General features: G+C 61.9%; 1 protein-coding gene across 1 annotated transcript in view; it reads right to left on the reverse strand.

Moving 5' to 3' along the window:
* Positions 1–24,222, reverse strand: part of LOC119956641 — a 135,709-nt gene that overhangs the window by 5,195 nt on the left and 106,292 nt on the right. The window contains exon 18 of the mRNA XM_038783981.1: positions 22,153–22,236. Coding sequence (XP_038639909.1) covers positions 22,153–22,236 — 84 coding nt within the window. The remainder of the gene's footprint in view (positions 1–22,152; positions 22,237–24,222) is intronic.

Below are 24,222 nucleotides of genomic sequence, written 5' to 3' on the forward strand. Positions count from 1 at the left end.
GTCGGGGCAAAGGGGATCAGCTTGCCGACAGAAAAAGGCACAACCAGGTTTAGGAGGGCAAAAAACAAGGGACGCAGAGGACTGAGAGAGACCGCCTCAGAGTACAGACCTCCTCAGAAATAGGTGGGATCTAACAAGAGAGGCAATGCAAGGGAGAGTTTGGAGTGGATGCCTGTGAATGCACGGAGCGATCTGCAGGTTGCTGCGATAAAGGTGTCACATGGTGCAGACCGAGTGGTCACGTGATCACATGGCTTCAAAAGCGGTCATGTGGCAGGAGGTAGCCACGGGGAGTGTGGGAGTCAGACCCGGGGAGTGTGGGAGTGAGACCCGGGGAGTGTGGGAGTGAGACCCGGGGAGTGTGGGAGTGAGACCCGGGGAGTGTGGGAGTCAGACCCGGGGAGTGTGGGAGTCAGACCCGGGGAGTGTGGGAGTCAGACCCGGGGAGTGAGGGAGTGAGACCCGGGGAGTGTGGGAGTGAGACCCGGGGAGTGTGGGAGTGAGACCCGGGGAGTGTGGGAGTGAGACCCGGGGAGTGTGGGAGTGAGACCCGGGGAGTGTGGGAGTCAGACCCGGGGAGTGAGGGAGTGAGACCCAGGGAGTGTGGGAGTGAGACCCGGGGAGTGAGACACGGGGAGTGAGACCCGGGGAGTGAGACCCGGGGAGTCTGGGAGTGAGACCCCGGGGAGTTTGGGAGTGAGACCCCGGGGAGTGTGGGAGTGAAACCCGGGGAGTGTGGGAGTGAGACCCGGGGAGTGTGGGAGTGACCCCGGGGAGTGTGGGAGTGAGACCCGGAGAGTGTGGGAGTGAGACCCGGGGAGTGTGGGAGTGAGACCCGGGGAGTGTGGGAGTGAGACCCGGGGAGTGTGGGAGTGAGACCCCGGGGAGTGTGGGAGTGAGACCCGGGGAGTGTGGGAGTGAGACCCGGGGAGTTTGGGAGTGAGATCCGGGGTGTGAGACCCGGGGAGTGTGGGAGTGAGACCTGGGAAGTATGGGAGTGAGACCCGGGGATTGTGGGTGTGAGACCCGGGGAGTGTGGGAGTGAGACCCGGGGAGTGTGGGAGTTAGCCCCGGGGAGTGTGGGAGTGAGACCCGGGGAGTGAGGGAGTGAGACCCGGGGAGTGTGGGAGTGAGACACCGGGGAGTTTGGGAGTGAGACCCCGGGGAGTGTGGGAGTGAAACCCGGGGAGTGTGGGAGTGAGACCCGGGGAGTGTGGGAGTGAGACCCGGGGAGTGTGGGAGTGAGACCCGGGGAGTTTGGGAGTGAGACCCGGGGAGTGTGGGAGTGAGACCCCGGGGAGTGTGGGAGTGAGACCCGGGGAGTGTGGGAGTGAGACCCGGGGAGTTTGGGAGTGAGACCCGGGGAGTATGGGGGTTAGCCCCGGGGAGTGTGGGAGTGAGACCCGGGGAGTGAGACCCGGGGAGTGTGGGAGTGAGACCCGGGGAGTGTGGGATTTAGCCCCGGGGAGTGTGGGAGTGAGACCCGGGGAGTGTGGGAGTGAGACCCGGGGAGGGAGGGAGTGAGACCCGGGGAGTGTGGGAGTGAGACCCGGGGAGTGTGCCGGGGAGTGTGGGAGTGAGACCCGGGGAGTGTGGGAGTGAGATCCGGGGAGTGTGGGAGTGAGACCCGGGGAGTGAGACCCCGGGAGTGTGGGAGTGAGACCCGGGGAGTGTGGGATTTAGCCCCGGGGAGTGTGGGAGTGAGACACGGGGAGTGTGGGAGTGAGACCCGGGGAGTGTGGGAGTGGGACCCGGGGAGTGTGGGAGTGAGACCCGGGGAGTGTGGGTGAGACCCGGGGAGTGTGGGATTTAGCCCCAGGGAGTGTGGGAGTGAGACCCGGGGAGTGTGGGAGTGAGACCCGGGGAGTGTGGGATTTAGCCCCGGGGAGTGTGGGAGTGAGACCCGGGGAGTGTGGGAGTGGGACCCGGGGAGTGTGCCGGGGAGTGTGGGAGTGAGACCCGGGGAGTGTGGGAGTGAGATCCGGGGAGTGTGGGAGTGAGACCCAGGGAGTGTGGGAGTGAGACCCGGGGAGTGTGGGATTTAGCCCCGGGGAGTGTGGGAGTGAGACCCGGGGAGTGTGGGAGTGAGACACGGGGAGTGTGGGAGTGAGACCCGGGGAGTGTGGGAGTGGGACCCGGGGAGTGTGGGAGTGGGACCCGGGGAGTGTGGGAGTGAGACCCCGGGAGTGTGGGAGTGAGACCCCGGGAGTGTGGGAGTGAGACCCGGGGAGTGTGGGATTTAGCCCCGGGGAGTGTGGGAGTGAGACACGGGGAGTGTGGGAGTGAGGCCCGGGGAGTGTGGGAGTGAGACCCGGGGAGTGTGGGAGTGAGACCCCGGGAGTGTGGGAGTGAGACCCGGGGAGTGTGGGATTTAGCCCCGGGGAGTGTGGGAGTGAGACACGGGGAGTGTGGGATTTAGCCCCGGGGAGGGTGGGAGTGGGACCCGGGGAGTGTGGGAGTGAGACCCGGGGAGTGAGACCCGGGGAGTGTGGGAGTGGGACCCGGGGAGTGTGGGAGTGGGACACGGGGAGTGTGGGAGTGAGACCCGGGGAGTGTGGGAGTGAGACCCGGGGAGTGTGGGATTTAGCCCCGGGGAGTGTGGGAGTGAGACCCGGGGAGTGTGGGATTTAGCCCCGGGGAGTGTGGGAGTTAGCCACGGGGTGTGTGGGAGTGAGACCCGGGGAGTGTGGGAGTGAGACCCGGGGAGTGTGGGATTTAGCCCCGGGGAGTGTGGGAGTGAGACCCGGGGAGTGTGGGAGTCAGACCCGGGGAGTGTGGGAGTGAGACCCGGGGAGTGAGACCCGGGGAGTGTGGGAGTGAGACCCGGGGAGTATGGGGGTTAGCCCCGGGGAGTGTGGGAGTGAGACCCGGGGAGTGAGGGAGTGAGACCCAGGGAGTGTGGGAGTGAGACCCGGGGAGTGTGGGAGTGAGACCCGGGGAGTGTGGGAGTCAGACCCGGGGAGTGAGGGAGTGAGACCCAGGGAGTGTGGGAGTGAGACCCGGGGAGTGAGACACGGGGAGTGAGACCCGGGGAGTGAGACCCGGGGAGTGTGGGAGTGAGACCCCGGGGAGTTTGGGAGTGAGACCCCGGGGAGTGTGGGAGTGAAACCCGGGGAGTGTGGGAGTGAGACCCGGGGAGTGTGGGAGTGACCCCGGGGAGTGTGGGAGTGAGACCCGGAGAGTGTGGGAGTGAGACCCGGGGAGTGTGGGAGTGAGACCCGGGGAGTGTGGGAGTGAGACCCCGGGGAGTGTGGGAGTGAGACCCGGGGAGTGTGGGAGTGAGACCCGGGGAGTTTGGGAGTGAGATCCGGGGTGTGAGACCCGGGGAGTGTGGGAGTGAGACCTGGGAAGTATGGGAGTGAGACCCGGGGATTGTGGGTGTGAGACCCGGGGAGTGTGTGAGTGAGACCCGGGGAGTGTGGGAGTTAGCCCCGGGGAGTATGGGAGTGAGACCCGGGGAAGTGAGGGAGTGAGACCCGGGGAGTGTGGGAGTGAGACACCGGGGAGTTTGGGAGTGAGACCCCGGGGAGTGTGGGAGTGAAACCCGGGGAGTGTGGGAGTGAGACCCGGGGAGTGTGGGTGAGACCCGGGGAGTGTGGGAGTGAGACCCGGGGAGTTTGGGAGTGAGACCCGGGGAGTGTGGGAGTGAGACCCCGGGGAGTGTGGGAGTGAGATCCGGGGAGTGTGGGAGTGAGACCCGGGGAGTTTGGGAGTGAGACCCGGGGAGTATGGGGGTTAGCCCCGGGGAGTGTGGGAGTGAGACCCGGGGAGTGAGACCCGGGGAGTGTGGGAGTGAGACCCGGGGAGTGTGGGATTTAGCCCCGGGGAGTGTGGGAGTGAGACCCGGGGAGTGTGGGAGTGAGACCCGGGGAGGGTGGGAGTGAGACCCGGGGAGTGTGGGAGTGAGACCCGGGGAGTGTACCGGGGAGTGTGGGAGTGAGACCCGGGGAGTGTGGGAGTGAGATCCGGGGAGTGTGGGAGTGAGACCCGGGGAGTGAGACCCCGGGAGTGTGGGAGTGAGACCCGGGGAGTGTGGGATTTAGCCCCGGGGAGTGTGGGAGTGAGACACGGGGAGTGTGGGAGTGAGACCCGGGGAGTGTGGGAGTGGGACCCGGGGAGTGTGGGAGTGAGACCGGGGGAGTGTGGGACTGAGACCCGGGGAGTGTGGGAGTGAGACCCGGAGAGTGTGGGAGTGAGACCCGGGGAGTGTGGGAGTGAGACCCAGGGAGTGTGGGAGTGAGACCCGGGGAGTGTGGGAGTGAGACCCGGGGAGGGTGGGAGTGAGACCCGGGGAGTGTGGGAGTGAGACCCGGGGAGTGTGCCGGGGAGTGTGGGAGTGAGACCCGGGGAGTGTGGGAGTGAGATCCGGGGAGTGTGGGAGTGAGACCCGGGGAGTGAGACCCCGGGAGTGTGGGAGTGAGACCCGGGGAGTGTGGGATTTAGCCCCGGGGAGTGTGGGAGTGAGACACGGGGAGTGTGGGAGTGAGACCCGGGGAGTGTGGGAGTGGGACCCGGGGAGTGTGGGAGTGAGACCCGGGGAGTGTGGGTGAGACCCGGGGAGTGTGGGATTTAGCCCCAGGGAGTGTGGGAGTGAGACCCGGGGAGTGTGGGAGTGAGACCCGGGGAGTGTGGGATTTAGCCCCGGGGAGTGTGGGAGTGTGACCCGGGGAGTGTGGGAGTGGGACCCGGGGAGTGTGCCGGGGAGTGTGGGAGTGAGACCCGGGGAGTGTGGGAGTGAGATCCGGGGAGTGTGGGAGTAAGACCCAGGGAGTGTGGGAGTGAGACCCGGGGAGTGTGGGATTTAGCCCCGGGGAGTGTGGGAGTGAGACCCGGGGAGTGTGGGAGTGAGACACGGGGAGTGTGGGAGTGAGACCCGGGGAGTGTGGGAGTGGGACCCGGGGAGTGTGGGAGTGAGACCCGGGGAGTGTGGGAGTGAGACCCCGGGAGTGTGGGAGTGAGACCCGGGGAGTGTGGGATTTAGCCCCGGGGAGTGTGGGAGTGAGACACGGGGAGTGTGGGAGTGAGGCCCGGGGAGTGTGGGAGTGAGACCCGGGGAGTGTGGGAGTGAGACCCCGGGAGTGTGGGAGTGAGACCCGGGGAGTGTGGGATTTAGCCCCGGGGAGTGTGGGAGTGAGACACGGGGAGTGTGGGATTTAGCCCCGGGGAGGGTGGGAGTGGGACCCGGGGAGTGTGGGAGTGAGACCCGGGGAGTGAGACCCGGGGAGTGTGGGAGTGGGACCCGGGGAGTGTGGGAGTGGGACCCGGGGAGTGTGGGAGTGAGCCCCGGGAGTGTGGGAGTGAGACCCGAGGAGTGTGGAAGTGGGACCCGGGGAGTGTGGGAGTGAGACCCGGGGAGTGTGGGAGTGAGACCCGGGGAGTGTGGGAGTGAGACCCGGGGAGTGTGGGAGTGAGACCCGGGGAGTGTGGGATTTAGCCCCGGGGAGTGTGGGAGTGAGACCCGGGGAGTGTGGGATTTAGCCCCGGGGAGTGTGGGAGTTAGCCACGGGGTGTGTGGGAGTGAGACCCGGGGAGTGTGGGAGTGAGACCCGGGGAGTGTGGGATTTAGCCCCGGGGAGTGTGGGAGTGAGACCCGGGGAGTGTGGGAATGAGACCCGGGGAGTGTGGGAGTCAGACCCGGGGAGTGTGGGAGTGAGACCCGGGGAGTGAGACCCGGGGAGTGTGGGAGTGAGACCCGGGGAATATGGGAGTGAGACCCGGGGAGTGAGGGAGTGAGACCCGGGGAGTGTGGGAGTCAGACCCGGGGAGTGTGGGAGTCAGACCCGGGGAGTGAGGGAGTGAGACCCAGGGAGTGTGGGAGTGAGACCCGGGGAGTGTGGGAGTCAGACCCGGGGAGTGTGGGAGTCAGACCCGGGGAGTGAGGGAGTGAGACCCAGGGAGTGTGGGAGTGAGACCCGGGGAGTGAGACACGGGGAGTGAGACCCGGGGAGTGTGGGAGTGAGACCCGGGGAGTGAGACCCGGGGAGTGTGGGAGTGAGGCCCGGGGATTGTGGGAGTGGGACCCGGGGAGTGTGGGAGTGAGACCCGGGGAGTGTGGGAGTGAGACCCGGGGAGTGTGGGAGTGAGACCCGGGGAGTGTGGGAGTGAGACCCTGGGAGTGTGGGATTTAGCCCCGGGGAGTGTGGGAGTGAGACCCGGGGAGTGTGGGATTTAGCCCCGGGGAGTGTGGGAGTTAGCCACGGGGTGTGTGGGAGTGAGACCCGGGGAGTGTGGGAGTGAGACCCGGGGAGTGTGGGATTTAGCCCCGGGGAGTGTGGGAGTGAGACCCGGGGAGTGTGGGAATGAGACCCGGGGAGTGTGGGAGTCAGACCCGGGGAGTGTGGGAGTGAGACCCGGGGAGTGAGACCCGGGGAGTGTTGGAGTGAGAGCCGGGGAGTATGGGAGTGAGACCCGGGGAGTGAGGGAGTGAGACCCGGGAAATGTGGGAGTCAGACCCGGGGAGTGTGGGAGTCAGACCCGGGGAGTGAGGGAGTGAGACCCAGGGAGTGTGGGAGTGAGACCCGGGGAGTGTGGGAGTCAGACCCGGGGAGTGTGGGAGTCAGACCCGAGGAGTGAGGGAGTGAGACCCAGGGAGTGTGGGAGTGAGACCCGGGGAGTGAGACACGGGGAGTGAGACCCGGGGAGTGAGACCCGGGGAGTGTGGGAGTGAGACCCCGGGGAGTTTGGGAGTGAGACCCCGGGGAGTGTGGGAGTGAAACCCGGGGAGTGTGGGAGTGAAACCCGGGGAGTGTGGGAGTGAGACCCGGGGAGTGTGGGAGTGAGACCCCGGGGAGTGTGGGAGTGAGACCCGGGGAGTGTGGGAGTGAGACCCGGGGAGTGTGGGAGTTAGCCCCGGGGAGTATGGGAGTGAGACCCGGGGAGTGAGGGAGTGAGACCCGGGGAGTGTGGGAGTGAGACCCCGGGGAGTGTGGGAGTGAGACCCGGGGAGTGTGGGAGTGAGACCCGGGGAGTGTGGGAGTGAGACCCGGGGAGTGAGACCCGGGGAGTGTGGGAGTGAGACCCGGGGAGTGTGGGATTTAGCCCCGGGGAGTGTGGGAGTGAGACCCGGGGAGTGTGGGAGTGAGACCCGGGGAGTGTGGGAGTGAGACCCGGGGAGTGTGGGAGTGAGACCCGGGGAGTGTGCCGGGGAGTGTGGGAGTGAGACCCGGGGAGTGTGGGAGTGAGATCCGGGGAGTGTGGGAGTGAGACCCGGGGAGTGAGACCCGGGGAGTGTGGGAGTGAGTCCCGGGGAGTGTGGGAGTGAGACACGGGGAGTGTGGGAGTGAGACCCGGGGAGTGTGGGATTTAGCCCCGGGGAGTGTGGGAGTGAGACCCGGGGAGTGTGGGAGTGAGACCCGGGGAGTGTGGGAGTTAGCCCCGGGGAGTATGGGAGTGAGACCCGGGGAGTGAGGGAGTGAGACCCGGGGAGTGTGGGAGTGAGACCCCGGGGAGTGTGGGAGTGAGACCCGGGGAGTGTGGGAGTGAGACCCGGGGAGTGTGGGAGTGAGACCCGGGGAGTGAGACCCGGGGAGTGTGGGAGTGAGACCCGGGGAGTGTGGGATTTAGCCCCGGGGAGTGTGGGAGTGAGACCCGGGGAGTGTGGGAGTGAGACCCGGGGAGTGTGGGAGTGAGACCCGGGGAGTGTGGGAGTGAGACCCGGGGAGTGTGCCGGGGAGTGTGGGAGTGAGACCCGGGGAGTGTGGGAGTGAGATCCGGGGAGTGTGGGAGTGAGACCCGGGGAGTGAGACCCGGGGAGTGTGGGAGTGAGTCCCGGGGAGTGTGGGAGTGAGACCCGGGGAGTGTGGGAGTGAGACCCGGGGAGTGTGGGAGTGAGACCCGGGGAGTGTGGGATTTAGCCCCGGGGAGTGTGGGAGTGAGACCCGGGGAGTGTGGGAGTGAGACCCGGGGAGTGTGGGTGAGACCCGGGGAGTGTGGGATTTAGCCCTGGGGAGTGTGGGAGTGAGACCCGGGGAGTGTGGGAGTGAGACCCGAGGAGTGTGGGAGTGAGACCCGGGGAGTGTGGGAGTGAGACCCGGGGAGTGTGGGAGTGAGACCCGGGGAGTCTGGGAGTGAGACCCGGGGAGTGCGGGAGTGAGACCCGGGAAGTGTGGGAGTGAGACCCGGGGAGTGTGGGAGTGAGACCCGGGGAGTGTGGGAGTGAGACCCGGGGAGTGTGGGATTTAGCCCCGGGGAGTGTGGGAGTGAGACCCGGGGAGTGTGGGAGTCAGACCCGGGGAGTGTGGGAGTGAGACCCGGGGAGTGTGGGATTTAGCCCCGGGGAGTGTGGGAGTGAGACCCGGGGAGTGTGGGAATGAGACCCGGGGAGTGTGGGAGTCAGACCCGGGGAGTGTGGGAGTGAGACCCGGGGAATGAGACCCGGGGAGTGTGGGAGTGAGACCCGGGGAGTATGGGAGTGAGACCCGGGGAGTGAGGGAGTGGGACCCGGGGAGTGTGGGAGTCAGACCCGGGGAGTGTGGGAGTCAGACCCGGGGAGTGAGGGAGTGAGACCCAGGGAGTGTGGGAGTGAGACCCGGGGAGTGTGGGAGTCAGACCCGGGGAGTGTGGGAGTCAGACCCGGGGAGTGAGGGAGTGAGACCCAGGGAGTGTGGGAGTGAGACCCGGGGAGTGTGGGAGTCAGACACGGGGAGTGAGGGAGTGAGACCCAGGGAGTGTGGGAGTGAGACCCGGGGAGTGAGACACGGGGAGTGAGACCCGGGGAGTGAGACCCGGGGAGTGTGGGAGTGAAACCCGGGGAGTGTGGGAGTGAAACCCGGGGAGTGTGGGAGTGAGACCCGGGGAGTGTGGGAGTGAGACCCGGGGAGTGTGGGAGTGAGACCTGGGAAGTATGGGAGTGAGACCCGGGGATTGTGGGTGTGAGACCCGGGGAGTGTGGGAGTGAGACCCGGGGAGTGTGGGAGTTAGCCCCGGGGAGTATGGGAGTGAGACCTGGGGAGTGAGGGAGTGAGACCCGGGGAGTGTGGGAGTGAGACCCCGGGGAGTGTGGGAGTGAGACCCCGGGGAGTGTGGGAGTGAGCCCCGGGGAGTGTGGGATTTAGCCCCGGGGAGTGTGGGAGTGAGACCCGGGGAGTGTGGGAGTGAGATCCGGGGAGTGTGGGAGTGAGACCCGGGGAGTGAGACCCGGGGAGTGTGGGAGTGAGTCCCGGGGAGTGTGGGAGTGAGACACGGGGAGTGTGGGAGTGAGACCCGGGGAGTGTGGGATTTAGCCCCGGGGAGTGTGGGAGTGAGACCCGGGGAGTGTGGGAGTGAGACCCGGGGAGTGTGGGTGAGACCCGGCGAGTGTGGGATTTAGCCCTGGGGAGTGTGGGAGTGAGACCCGGGGAGTGTGGGAGTGAGACCCGAGGAGTGTGGGAGTGAGACCCGGGGAGTGTGGGAGTGAGACCCGGGGAGTGTGGGAGTGAGACCCGGGAAGTGTGGGAGTGAGACCCGGGGAGTGTGGGAGTGAGACCCGGGGAGTGTGGGAGTGAGACCCGGGGAGTGTGGGATTTAGCCCCGGGGAGTGTGGGAGTGAGACCCGGGGAGTGTGGGAGTCAGACCCGGGGAGTGTGGGAGTGAGACCCGGGGAGCGTGGGATTTAGCCCCGGGGAGTGTGGGAGTGAGACCCGGGGAGTGTGGGAATGAGACCCGGGGAGTGTGGGAGTCAGACCCGGGGAGTGTGGGAGTGAGACCCGGGGAGTGTGGGAGTGAGACCCGGGGAGTATGGGAGTGAGACCCGGGGAGTGAGGGAGTGAGACCCGGGGAGTGTGGGAGTCAGACCCGGGGAGTGTGGGAGTCAGACCCGGGGAGTGAGGGAGTGAGACCCAGGGAGTGTGGGAGTGAGACCCGGGGAGTGTGGGAGTCAGACCCGGGGAGTGTGGGAGTCAGACCCGGGGAGTGAGGGAGTGAGACCCAGGGAGTGTGGGAGTGAGACCCGGGGAGTGTGGGAGTCAGACACGGGGAGTGAGGGAGTGAGACCCAGGGAGTGTGGGAGTGAGACCCGGGGAGTGAGACACGGGGAGTGAGACCCGGGGAGTGAGACCCGGGGAGTGTGGGAGTGAGACCCGGGGAGTTTGGGAGTGAGACCCCGGGGAGTGTGGGAGTGAAACCCGGGGAGTGTGGGAGTGAAACCCGGGGAGTGTGGGAGTGAGACCCGGGGAGTGTGGGAGTGAGACCCGGGGAGTGTGGGAGTGAGACCTGGGAAGTATGGGAGTGAGACCCGGAGATTGTGGGTGTGAGACCCGGGGAGTGTGGGATTTAGCCCCGGGGAGTGTGGGAGTGAGACCCGGGGAGTGTGGGAGTGAGACCCGGGGAGTGTGGGAGTGAGACCCGGGGAGTGTGGGAGTGAGACCCGGGGAGTGTGGGAGTGAGACCCGGGGAGTGTGCCGGGGAGTGTGGGAGTGAGATCCGGGGAGTGTGGGAGTGAGACCCGGGGAGTGAGACCCGGGGAGTGTGGGAGTGAGTCCCGGGGAGTGAGGGAGTGAGACCCGGGGAGTGTGGGTGAGACCCGGGGAGTGTGGGATTTGCCCTGGGGAGTGTGGGAGTGAGACCCGGGGAGTGTGGGAGTGAGACCCGGGGAGTGTGGGAGTGGGACCCGGGGAGTGTGGGAGTGAGACCCGGGAAGTGTGGGAGTGAGACCCGGGGAGTGTGGGAGTGAGACCCGGGGAGTGTGGGAGTGAGACCCGGGGAGTGTGGGAGTGAGACCCGGGGAGTGTGGGATTTAGCCCCGGGGAGTGTGGGAGTTAGCCACGGGGTGTGTGGGAGTGAGCCCCGGGGAGTGTGGGAGTGAGACCCGGGGAGTGTGGGAGTGAGACCCGGGGAGTGAGACCCGGGGAGTGTGGGAGTGAGACCCGGGGAATGTGGGAGTGAGACCCGGGGAGTGTGGGAGTGAGACCCGGGGAGTGTGGGATTTAGCCCCGGGGAGTGTGGGAGTGAGACCCGGGGAGTGTGGGAATGAGACCCGGGGAGTGTGGGAGTCAGACCCGGGGAGTGTGGGAGTGAGACCCGGGGAGTGAGACCCGGGGAGTGTGGGAGTGAGACCCGGGGAGTATGGGAGTGAGACCCGGGGAGTGAGGGAGTGAGACCCGGGGAGTGTGGGAGTCAGACCCGGGGAGTGTGGGAGTCAGACCCGGGGAGTGAGGGAGTGAGAGCCAGGGAGTGTGGGAGTGAGACCCGGGGAGTGTGGGAGTCAGTTTGGAGTGTGGGAGTCAGACCCGGGGAGTGAGGGAGTGAGACCCAGGGAGTGTGGGAGTGAGACCCGGGGAGTGTGGGAGTCAGACACGGGGAGTGAGGGAGTGAGACCCAGGGAGTGTGGGAGTGAGACCCGGGGAGTGAGACCCGGGGAGTGAGACCCGGGGAGTGTGGGAGTGAGACCCCGGGGAGTTTGGCAGTGAGACCCCGGGGAGTGTGGGAGTGAAACCCGGGGAGTGTGGGAGTGAGACCCGGGGAGTGTGGGAGTGAGACCCCGGGGAGTGTGGGAGTGAGACCCGGGGAGTGTGGGAGTGAGACCCGGGGAGTGTGGGAGTGAGACCCGGGGAGTATGGGGGTTAGCCCCGGGGAGTGTGGGAGTGAGACCCGGGGAGTGTGGGAGTGAGACCCGGGGAGTGTGGGAGTGAGACCCCGGGGAGTGTGGGAGTGAGACCCGGGGAGTGTAGGAGTGAGACCCGGGAAGTTTGGGAGTGAGATCCGGGGTGTGAGACCCGGGGAGTGTGGGAGTGAGACCTGGGGAGTATGGGAGTGAGACCCGGGGAGTGTGGGTGTGAGACCCGGGGAGTGTGGGAGTGAGACCCGGGGAGCGTGGGGGTTAGCCCCGGGGAGTATGGGAGTGAGACCCGGGGAGTGAGGGAGTGAGACCCGGGGAGTGTGGGAGTGAGACCCCGGGGAGTGTGGGAGTGAGACCCGGGGAGTGTGGGAGTGAGACCCGGGGAGTTTGGGAGTGAGACCCGGGGAGTATGGTGGTTAGCCCCGGGGAGTGTGGGAGTGAGACCCGGGGAGTGAGACCCGGGGAGTGTGGGAGTGAGACCCGGGGAGTGTGGGATGTAGCCCCGGGGAGTGTGGGAGTGAGACCCGGGGAGTGTGGGAGTGAGACCCGGGAAGTGTGGGAGTGAGACCCGGGGAGTGTGGAAGTGAGACCCGGGGAGTGTGGGAGTGAGACCCGGGGAGTGAGACCCGGGGAGTGTGGGAGTGAGTCCCGGGGAGTGTGGGATTTAGCCCCGGGGAGTGTGGGAGGGAGACACGGGGAGTGTGGGAGTGAGACCCGGGGAGTGTGGGAGTGAGACCCGGAGAGTTTGGGAGTGAGACCCGGGGAGTATGGGGGTTAGCCCCGGGGAGTGTGGGAGTGAGACCCGGGGAGTGAGACCCGGGGAGTGTGGGAGTGAGACCCGGGGAGTGTGGGATTTAGCCCCGGGGAGTGTGGAAGTGAGACCCGGGGAGTGTGGGAGTGAGACCCGGGGAGTGTGGGAGTGAGACCCGGGGAGTGTGGGAGTGAGACCCGGGGAGTGTGCCGGGGAGTGTGGGAGTGAGACCCGGGGAGTGTGGGAGTGAGACCCGGGGAGTGTGGGAGTGAGACCCGGGGAGTGTGGGAGTGAGACCCGGGGAGTGTGCCGGGGAGTGTGGGATTTAGCCCCGGGGAGTGTGGGAGTGAGACCCGGGGAGTGTGGGAGTGAGACCCGGGGAGTGTGGGAGTGAGACCCGGGGAGTGAGACCCGGGGAGTGTGGGAGTGAGACCCGGGGAGTATGGGAATGAGACCCGGGGAGCGAGGGAGACCCGGGGAGTGTGGGAGTCAGACCCGGGGAGTGTGGGAGTGAGACCCGGGGAGTGTGGGAGTGAGACCCGGGGAGTGTGGGAGTGAGACCCGGGGAGTGCGGGAGTGAGACCCGGGGAGTGTGGGAGTGAGACCCGGGGAGTGTGGGAGTGAGACCCGGGGAGTGTGGGAGTGAGACCCGGGGAGTGTGGGAGTGAGACCCGGGGAGTGTGGGAGTGAGACCCGGGGAGTGTGGGAGTGAGACCCGGGGAGTGTGGGAGTGAGACCCGGGGAGTGTGGGAGTGAGACCCGGGGAGTGTGGCAGTCAGACCCGCGGAGTGTGGGAGTGAGACCCGGGGAGTGTGGGAGTGAGACCCGGGGAGTGTGGGAGTGAGACCCGGGGAGTGTGGGAGTGAGACCCGGGGAGTGAGGGAGTGAGACCCGGGGAGTGTGGGAGTGAGACCCGGGGAGTGTGGGAGTGAGACCCGGGGAGTGTGGGAGTGTGACCCGGGGAGTGTGGGAGGGAGACCCGGGAAGTGTGGGAGTTAGCCCCGGGGAGTGTGGGAGTGACACCCGGGGAGTGTGGGAGTGAGACCCGGGGAGTGTGGGAGTGAGACCCGGGGAGCGTGGGAGTGAGACCCGGGGAGTGTGGGATTTAGCCCCGGGGGAGTGTGGGAGTCAGACCCGGGGAATGTGGGAGTGAGACCCGGGGAGTGTGGGAGTGAGACCCGGGGAGTGTGGGAGTGAGACCCGGGAAGTGTGGGAGTGAGACCCGGGGAGTGTGGGAGTGAGACCCGGGGAGTGAGGGAGTGAGACCCGGGGAGTGTGGGCGTGAGACCCGGGGAGTGTGTGATTTAGCCCCGGGGAGTGTGGGAGTGAGACCCGGGGAGTGTGGGAGTGAGACCCGGGGAGTTTGGGAGTGAGACTTGGGGAGTGTGGGAGTGAGACCCGGGGAGTATGGGAGTGAGACCCGGGGAGTGAGGGAGTGAGACCCGGGGAGTGTGGGAGTGAGACCCGGGGAGTGTCGGATTTAGCCCCGGGGAGTATGGGAGTGAGACCCGGGGAGTGTGGGAGCCAGATCCGGGGAGTGTGGGAGTGAGACCCGGGGAGTTTGGGAGTGAGACCCGGGGAGTGTGGGAGTGAGACCCGGGGAGTGTGGGAGTGAGACCCGGGGAGTGTGGGAGTGAGACCCGGGGAGTGTGGGAGTGAGACCCGGGGAGTGTGGGAGTGAGACCCGGGGAGTGTGGGAGTGAGCCCCGCGGAGTATGGGAGTCAGACCTGGGGACAGTGGGAGTGAGACCCGGGGAGTGTGGGAGTGAGACCCGGGGAGTGAGACCCGGGGAGTGTGGGAGTGAGACCCGGGGAGTGTGGGAGTGAGACCCGGGGAGTGTGGGAGTGAGACCCGGGGAGTGCGGGAGTGAGACCCGGGGAGTGTGGGAGTGAGACCCGGGGAGTGTGGGAGTGAGACCTGGGGAGTGTGGGAGTGAGACCCGGGGAGTGTGGGAGTGAGACCCGGGGAGTGAGACCCGGGGAGTGTGGGAGTGAGACCCGGGGAGTGTGGGAGTGAGACCCGGGGAGTGTGGGAGTGAGACCCGGGGAGTGTGGGAGTGAGACCCGGGGAGTGTGGGAGTGGGACCCGGGGAGTGAGGGAGTCAGACCCGGGGAGTGAGACCCGGGGAGTGTGGGAGTGAGACCCGAGGAGTGTGGGAGTGAGACCCGGGGAGTGTGGGAGTGAGACCCGGGGAGTGTGGGAGTGAGACCCGGGGTGTGTGGGAGTGAGACCCGAGGAGTGTGGGAGTGAGACCCGGGGAGTGTGGGAGTGAGACCGGGGGAGTGTGGGACTGAGACCCGGGGAGTGTGGGACTGAGACCCGGGGAGTGTGGGAGTGAGACCCGGAGAGTGTGGGAGTGAGACCCGGGGAGTGTGGGAGTGAGACCCAGGGAGTGTGGGAGTGAGACCCGGGGAGTGTGGGAGTGAGACCCGGGGAGTGTGGGAGTGAGACCCGGGGAGTGTGGGAGTGAGACTCGGAGAGTGTGGGAGTGAGACTCGGAGAGTGTGGGAGTGAGACTCGGGGGGTGGCAGCAAGGGACAAGTGTTAAAGTAGCTGTTAAACTACCCTTAGTTGGAAATCCTTGCTATGAATGATTCAGGAACCCAACACATTTACAATGTTTGAAGTTTGCAGTGTAGCAACAGGACATTGCCGTATCCACACAGATAGTTGGGAGATGTTTGAGAAGGTTGTGGTGTATTTACTGTGCCAATATATGTCTGACAAGCGGGGAACGGTACAGGTTTACACTCTCGCTAACCGAGCGGGGTCTGGGGATGCTGAAAAACGGGTTTCCAGTTGTATACCAGGCAAGTCTGTCTGCGCTCCGAGAGAGGAGGACTAGTGAGCAGCCAGGAAACAGTCAATGAGCTGCATCAGCCGACAGCTCTAGGTCTTACAAAGCCTATAGGCAAGGCCATAAGACCATGGGCGGCACGGTAGCACAGTGGTTAGCACTGTTGCTTCACAGCTCCAGGGTCGCGGGTTCGATTCCCGGCTTGGGTCACTGTCTGTGCGGAGTCTGCACGTCCTCCCCGTGTGTGCCTGGGTTTCCTCCGGGTGCTCCGGTTTCCTCCCACAAGTCCAGAAAGATGTGTGTGTTAGCGAATTGGACATTCTGAATTCTCCCTCCGTGTACCCGAATAGGCGCCGGAGTGTGGCGACTAGGGGCTTTTCACAGTAACTTCATTGCAGTGTTAATGTAAGCCCACTTGTGACACTAATAAAGATTATTATTACACAGGAGCAGAATTAGGCCACTCGGCCCATCGAGTCTGCTCCGCCATTCAATCACGGCTGATATTTTTCTCATCCCCATTCTCCTGCCTCCTCCCCATAACCCCTGATCCCCTCATTAATCAACAACCCATCTGTCTCTGTCTTAAAGACACTCAGTGATGTCATAATATACACACAGGTATATGATGGTGCACAGACAGGCAGTGATTGACACACAGGATGAGCAGTGAACACACAGAACACAGCAGCCAATCACCAGACAGGACACGGCCACTATAAAGCCCGAGGGCACCAGGTTTCCCGCTCTCTCGGGATCCAGCCTCTGAGACAGTCAGAGCCCGTGTGCTAGCAGCCAGTGCAAACACCATGTGGTAGTCAGATAGTCTGGTCAGGCTAGTATCAGGTCTCCAGTCAAGTCAGTATACACTCCGCACAGACCTGGCAGTCTCTGGTGATAGCCCTGACTTCCTCAATGGAGTAGGGCAGATTGCAGGCCTTGATGAAACGGTAAAAACGGGTGACTCCTGGGTGACAGAGATCGTCGTGCAGGGTGCGGAGTCGGTCCACCTGTGCGCTGGCACATGTACCTCGGGCCAGGGCAGCGGGGGGTTCGTTGAGCTTACCCGGGCGATACAAAATCTCGCCTCAAGACTTTATCGTTTTTATCTTACCCCGCTGTGTGTTATTGAACATGAAGGCAACCGACCATTGGTCAGTGAGGAGAGTGAATCTCCTGCGGGCCAGGTAATGCCTCCAATGTCGCACGGCTTCTACGATGGCTTGGGCCTCCTTTTTGACGGAGGAGTGCCGAAGTTCGGAGGCATGGAGGGTGCGGGAGAAGAATGCCACGGGTCTGTCCGCCTGGTTGAGGGTGGCAGCCAGAGTGACGTCTGATGCATCGCTCTCGACTTGAAAGGGGAGGGTCTCGTCGACCGCGTGCATTGCGGCCTTGGCGATGTCGGCCTTGATACGGTCGAAGGCCTGGTGAGCCTCGGCCGTCAGTGGGAAAACGATGGAGTGGATGAGTGGGCGGGCCTTGTCCACATAGTTAGGGACCCACTGGCCGTAGTACGAGAAGAAGCCCAGGCATCGTTTGAGGGCCGTGGGGGAGTGGGAGTTCCATGAGGGGACGCCTGCGATCGGGGTCGGGCTCTAGGACTCCGTTTTGAACCATAGCTGAGGATCGCTAATCGGTTTGTGCTGAACACGCACTTCTCCTTGTTGTAGGTTAGGTTGAGGAGTTGGGCAGTGTGGAGGAATTTGGAAAGGTTAGCATCGTGGTCCTGCTGGTCGTGGCCGCAGATGGTGACGTTATCCAGGTACGGGAAGGTGGCCCGCAGTCCGTACCAGTCAGCCATTCGGTCCATCTCTCATTGGAAGACCGAGACCCCGTTAGTGACGCCGAAGGGAACCCTAAGGAAGTGGTAAAGGCGGCCGTCCGCTTCAAACGCGGAGTAGGGGCGGTCCGCCTTGCGAATGGGGAGCTGGTGGTAGGCAGATTTCAGGTTCACTGTCGAGAAGACCCGGTACTGTGCAATCTGATTGACCATATCAGATATGCGTGGGAGGGGGTACGCGTCGAGCTGTGTGTACCGATTGATGGTCTGATTGTAGTCAATGACCATCCTGTTTTTCTCCCCGGTTCTCACTACTACCACTTGGGCTCTCCAGGGGCTGTTGCTGGCCTCGATAATACCTTCCCGCAGCAGCCGCTGGACCTCAGAGCCGATGAAGCTCCTGTCCTGGGCACTGTACCCTCTGCTCCTGGTGGCGACGGGTTTGCAATCCAGGTTTCCCAAAAAGGGAAGGCAGATCGACCTTTAGGGTCGCGAGGCCGCAAACAGTAAGGGGTGGTAAGGGCCAAATGTCAGGGTTAGGCTCTGGAGGTTGCATTGGAAGTCCAGGCCGGGTAGCCGGGCAGCACAGAGGTTAGGGAGGACATAGAGGCGGAAGCCGCTGAACACTACACCCTGGACGGTGAGGGTGGCGACGCAGTACCCCCGGATCGCCACGGAGTGGGATCCGGAGCAAGGGAGATGGTTAGCGGTGTGTACCGCGAGGGAGCAGCGCCTTACCGTATCGGGGTGGATGAAGCTCTCAGTGCTCCCGGAGTCCAGCAGGCAGGAGATCTCGTGCCCGTCGACCTTCACCTTTGTCGACGTGGTCGCGAGGTTGTGCGATCGAGACTGGCCGATCGTGACCGAGGCGAGACGCGGCTGGTCGGCGGCGGATGCAGGCGATGAGCGGCCTGATGAGGGGCCTGAAGGGCAGGGGTCCTGAGGTGGGTACGGTGGTGGCGCCAACAGGCCTCACGTGGTCTGAGGAGAGGAAGGTGGCGGCGCCCACAGGCTGGATGTGGGGGGTGCTGGGACAATAGCGGCAATTGAGTGGGTCTGGCACACTGCAGCGAAATGTCCCTTCTTGCCACAGACCTTGCAGAGCGCGCTCCGCGCCGGGCAGCGCTGCCGGGGGTGTTTTGACTGTCCGCAGAATTAGCATTTGGGTCCCCCGGGGTTGGTTGGCTGCCGCACGGCGCAGGCCTGGGGTTGGCTGGGGGCGGCCGCTGGCGGGGTCCACAATGCACGGGGCGGTGGTCCGTGCGGTCGGGGGCATAAGCCTGTACGTTGTGTGAGGCGACTGTGAGCGAGAGCACTAGTTTCTTGGTCGCTGCGAGGTCAAGCTTGGCCCCTTCTAAGAGGCGCTGGCGGATGTAGTCAGACCCTATGCCCGTAACAAACACATCTCCCATCAGCAGGTTCGAATGTTCAGTGGCTGAAACGGCCCGGCAGTCACAGTCTCTCACCAGGGCGAGCAGGGCACGCCAGAAACCTTCCACAGACTGACCGGGAAGTTGGTGCCGCATGGACGGAGGTGCCTGGTGTAGATCTTGTTGGTCCGCTGAGTGTAATTCTCCTTCAGTAGCGCCATGGCTTCTGCGTAGGTCGGTGCGCCCCGGACAAGGGGGAAAACGTTGGAGCTCAGCCGCATGTACAGAATCTGGAGCTTCTGTGCTTCTGGGATTGGGTCTGGCTCAGAACCGATGTTGGCTTCAAAACAGGCTAGCCAATGTTCGAAGTCCTTTTTGGCATTGTCTGCTTGAGGATGCAGCTGCAGGCGATCCGGCTTGATGCGAAGGTCCATCTCTAAAAAAAATCTCTGCGTAATAAATTGATGCACTATCAATTACGACGAGATGAGAGTAGAACGTAATCGAGGCTTTATTCCACAGAGATGGGTGGCCTCCTACAGCAGCTGGTGAAATGGCTGCTGTACGGGGAGCACCCATATTTATACTCCGCCTACTGGGCGGAGCCAGCAGGCAGGGATCTACCCCCGTACCTGTAGTACAGGGGCCTTACCGTAAAACCCATAAATACAATAAAATACAACAGTGGTGACGACCACAAAGAGTTCCACAGATTCACCACCCCTCTGGCTGAAGAAATTCCTCCTCATCTCTGCTTTAACAGATCGTCTCTTTAGTCGGAGATGGTGTCCTCTGCTTCTAGTTTCTCCTACAAGTGGAAACATCCTCTCCACGTCCACTCTATCCAGGCCTCGCAGTATCCTGTAAGTTTCAATCACATCCCCCTTCATCCTTCTAAACTCCAACGAGTACAGACCCAGAGTCCTCAACCGTTCCTCATACAACAAGCTCTTCATTCCAGGTGTTGACGCAGTTCCCTTGAACAAGACACTGCTCAGACCCCTTGACCCAATGAAGACAATGGAACCAGAGGGAGCAAACACGCCAAATTCTAAGGTGCTCTGCATTCTTGATGCAATACAGGGGCTGGTTTAGCTCACCAGGCTAAATCGCTGGCTTTTAAAGCAGACCAAGCAGGCCAGCAGCACGGTTCAATTCCCGTACCAGCCTCCCCGGACAGGCGCCGGAATGTGGCGACTAGGGGCTTTACACAGTAACTTCATTGAAGCCTACTCGTGGCAATAAGCGATTTTCATTTCATTTTCATATTTGGTTCTGGTATATCCCGTTGGATGAGAAATCCTTGAAAATAACCACATTCATGTCTCCGTTAGGCAGATTAACTGTTTACCAATTCCCTCTTTATGCACTCTACTAAAACCCTTCAACTTTCCGAACACCTCGAAGTCGTTAAGCCTCCCAATAACTTTCTCTGCCCCAAGGGGAACAATGCCAGCTCCTCCAGTCTTTGCAAGTAACTTCAATCCCCTGACTCTGGTTCTAATATGGGGCGGGATTCTCCGCGAGCCGGCGGGGCGGGACACTCCGGAGTGGCGTGAACCACTCTGGCATGGGCTGCCCCAATGGTGCGGAATCCTCCGCAACTTCAGGGGCTAGGCCGGCGCCGGAGTTTTTGGCACTGTGCCAGTCGGCGCGGAAGGGCTTGGCACTACGGTAACTGGTGCCGAAGGGCCTCCATCAACCGGCGCGAGTTGCCGCATGCGCGGGAACGTCAGCGTGTGCTGGCGTCATCACAGCGCATGCGCAGGGGGGGGTTCTTCTCTGCGCCAGCCATGGCGGAGGTTGACAGCAGCCGGGGTGGAGGGAAAGAGTGCCCCCACGGCACAGGCCCGCCCGCGGATCGGTGGGCCCCGATCGTGGGCCAGGACACCGTGGGGGCACCCCCGGGGGCCTGATCCCCCCCCGTGCCCCCCCTGAGGACTCTGCAGACCGCCTCTGGAGCCAGGTCCCGCCAGGTAAGGACCTGTTGTGATTTACGCCAGTGACACTGGCCGAAAACGGGCGGCCACTCGGCCCATCACAGGCCGGAGAATTGCCAGGGGGGGCCGTTGCCAATGGCCCCCGACCGGCGGGCGCGATTCCCGCCCCCCCCCCCCCCCAAAAGCCCGGTGCCGGTGAATTCGGCAGCCAGCTGGGGCGGGATTCACGTCGCACCCCGGCGATTCTCCGACCCGGCGGGGGAGGTGGGGGGGGGGTCAGAGTATCTCGCCCCTGTAATCTCACTAAGAACTTGACATCCTTCCAAAGGTGTGGGCCCCAGATTTCGACATAATACACCAGTTCTGGCATGTTTACTGATTCATAAAGATTTGGCATGTCTTCCTTGCTTTTTGAACTCTATTCATTGAATTATATGCAATTGATCGGCATTGACTGGTGATTCACTTGAGTCCTTAAAAATACACACAGACTAAAATTGTAATTGTTGGGTTCGGAGGTGCATGCGTGCATTATGCAACTCTGCAAATAAAGATGGAAGTCTGAAAAGATTGGTTCTATCCTACTGGAATCAAACATAAGAGTGACTCTATTTATAAAAATGCACTGCGGCAACCTACAGAGTTTACATCGACACACACATTCCAGCCATGGAACATCTATCTTCCAATACCAAGGGAAAATCATCATCTTAAAGCTCCTCTTCAAGTCACACACCGTCCTGATTTGGGGGATACGTCATCCTCTGTCGTATCTCGTTCAAAAACCTGAAATTCCCGATGGGGCGATGCCGGCGTTGGACTGGGGTGAGCACAGTAAGAAGTCTTGCAACACCAGGTTAAAGTCCAACAGGTTTGTTTCAAACACTAGCTTTCGGAGCGCAGCTCCTTCATCAGGTGAAACCTGATTCACCTGATGAAGGAGCTGGGCTCCGAAAGCTCGTGTTTGAAACAAACCTGTTGGACCTTAACCCGGTGTTGTCAGACTTCTCATTGAAATTCCCCATCAAGCATCACTGTGGGTGTACTGACTGCAGTAGTTCAAGGAGGATCAATAAACACCACCTTTCTCAGCTTAACTAGAGAGGGGCAATTAATGCTACCCTGCCTGAATCGCTCACATCCCAGAAACAACTGACATGTGAGAGTACCTTTAAGAAATGGGTGTTTATAAACGGGTGTGTATATAAATATCTGTAGTGAGAGTACCTTTAAGAAATGGGTGTTTACTACCGCAGTGATGTCAGAGAGGGGGGTGGAGCTGTCAGCTTTTTACTTTTGTTTTAGGCTGTTTGCTGCAGGGTGTGTTTTAGTTTCGTTTTCAGAGCTGGATAGCTGCAGTCACAGCCAGAAGGTGTATGAATCTCTCTCTGTAATCTAAAGACTGTAAATCAATCCTGGTGATTTAAAACTAATAACAGTCGTGACTTTAACCTGATGGGCTTCTGGTAAAAGGTATTTTCAGTCGTATGGATGTTAAAATGAAAGCTTAAAGGATTACTTAGTGTTGTATTCCTTGGGGGTTGTATGTGAATTGATGGTTGCTAAGATGATCACTGTATGTTTTAAAAAGGTTAACTTGAGGTCATAGAATAAACATTGTTTTGCTTTAAAAATTACTTTTCAATTTCTGCTGTACCACTCCTGTAGAGTGGGCCGTGTGCTCCCCATACCACAATCTATTAAAAGTTGTGGGTCAGGTGAACTCCCTGATACACCTGGGGCTGGGGCTGGTTTAGCTCACTCAGCTAAATCGCTGGCTTTTAAAGCAGACCAAGCAGGCCAGCAGCACGGTTCGATTCCCCTACCAGCCTCCCCGGACAGGCGCCGGAATGTGGCGACTAGGGGCTTTTCACAGAAACTTCATTGAAGCCTACTCGTGACAATAAGCAATTTTCATTTTCATTTCACCTTGGGGTTCCCTAAACCCTGGCCCATAACACGATGCACAGCCACTCCTACCTTGATGGGCTTGTCGCTTGCCGGCAGATAGGCATCTCGGTTCAGCGAGTTTAGGGAGGGTCTGCTTGAGAATCCGCGATCTGTCTGTAAGGGGACGGGAAGCAAAGAACTATTTTAAAGGTTTGGAGAGCGGCCCCCGTAATTTACATTCCACAGCATCGCTTCTTCCGCCGGCCATTTGCAAGTCTCGGCCGAAGAAGGGCTAAAGACGGGCAGCATCTGAAGTAGTTCTGGATGGAGAGCAGGCCCCAAAATCTGGCCCGTGGTCATTCTCAGCAATAGCCCTGATGAAGCCCGGTCACAGAGGTCAGCAGCAGAAAGCTTTGGAGAAAGAGGGCGTTTCTGAAGATGTCGGCTAAGTTAACATACACGTGAGATACATTTTCCAAGTTTGCATTGAAGGCGGTTTCCTGCTAGAATCAACAGGCTGTGGCCAATGGTGTCACTGTAGCCACACCTGGAGCAACTCACTGAAACTCCCCCCCCCCCCACCCCCCCCCCCCCCCCCCCGCGAAGCTTCAGGTCCTTGAAACTCTATCACTGATATCATGGGAACAGCATGTTCAAATTACTCAGCACGCCACCCAGCATCCTGATTATAGAATCAGCGAATTTACAGTGCAGAAGGAGGCCATTCGGCCCATCGAGTCTGCACCAGCCCTTCGAAAGAGCACCTTACTTAAGACCACGACTCCACCCTATCCCCATAATGTGGCAGCAGGGTAGCATGGTGGTTAGCATAAATGCTTCACAGCTCCAGGGTCCCAGGTTCGATTCCCGGCTGGGTCACTGTCTGTGTGGAGTCTGCACGTCCTCCCCGTGTGTGTGTGGGTTTCCTCCGGGTGCTCCGGTTTCCTCCCACAGTCCAAAGATGTGCGGGTTAGGTGGATTGGCCATGCTAAATTGCCCGTAGTGTCCTAAAAAGTAAGGTTAAGGGGGGGTTGTTGGGTTACGGGTATAGGGTGGATACGTGGGTTTGAGTAGGGTGATCATTGCTCGGCACAACATCGAGGGCCGAAGGGCCTGTTCTGTGCTGTACTGTTCTATGTAACCCAGTAACCCCACCCAACCTTTTTGGACACCAAGGGGCAATTTAGCATGGCCAATCCACCTAACCTGCACATCTTCGGGACTGTGGGAGGAAACCGGAGCACCCGGAGGGAAACCCACGCACACACGGGGAGGACGTGCAGACTCCACACAGACAGTGACCCAAGCCGGGAATCGAACCTGGGATCCTGGAGCTGTGAAGTAACTGTGCTAGCCGCTGTGCTGCCCAATGCTGTATGCTTTGCATCATGCTGTATCGCCTCTCGTCACTGGGTGGCGAGGAGGTGGGAGGACATCCCTCTAGAGGGTGGCTATACCCACACCAGGGTAGGCAGGGATGGTCGAGAAGCTGCCTGGCGTGCTGGCACTATGAACTACCAGCTGATCTGCGGCATCGGTGAACTAGAGGTTGACTGTTAAAATCGGCAACAAGAGAGAATCTAACCAGTCCCCCTTGTCATTCAGTGACATCACCATTGCCGAATCCCTGCTATCAACATTCTGGGGGTTACCACTGACCAGAAACTGACCAGGCAGAGCCAGATTAATCCAGTGCTGACCAGAGCAGGTCAGGGGTCAGGAATCCTGCGGTAAGTAACTCACCTCCTGGCTCCCCAAGGCACGAGATGGAATACTCTCCCACTTGCCTGGATGAGCGCAGCTCCAACACCACTCCAAAAGCTCGACGCCATCAATAACAAAGCAGCCCCGCCTGACTGGCACCCCATCCACCACATTCGACATCCACATCCTCCATCACTGACACACAGCGACAGCAGTGCGTCCCATTCACAAGATGCATTGCAGCAACCCACCAAGGCTCCTTCGGCAGCAACTTCCAAACCCACAACTTCCACCATCGGGAAGGACAAGGGCAGCAGATACCTGGGAACCCCACCCCCTGGAGGTTCCCCTCCAAGCCACTCACCACCCCGACTTGGAAATATATCGGCCGTTCCTTCACTGTCGCTGGGTCAACATCCTGGAACTCCCTCCCTAACAGCACAGTGGGTGTACCTA

The sequence above is a fragment of the Scyliorhinus canicula genome, chromosome 23 (assembly GCF_902713615.1).
Source record: "Scyliorhinus canicula chromosome 23, sScyCan1.1, whole genome shotgun sequence".
Classification (NCBI taxonomy): Eukaryota; Metazoa; Chordata; class Chondrichthyes; order Carcharhiniformes; family Scyliorhinidae; genus Scyliorhinus; species Scyliorhinus canicula.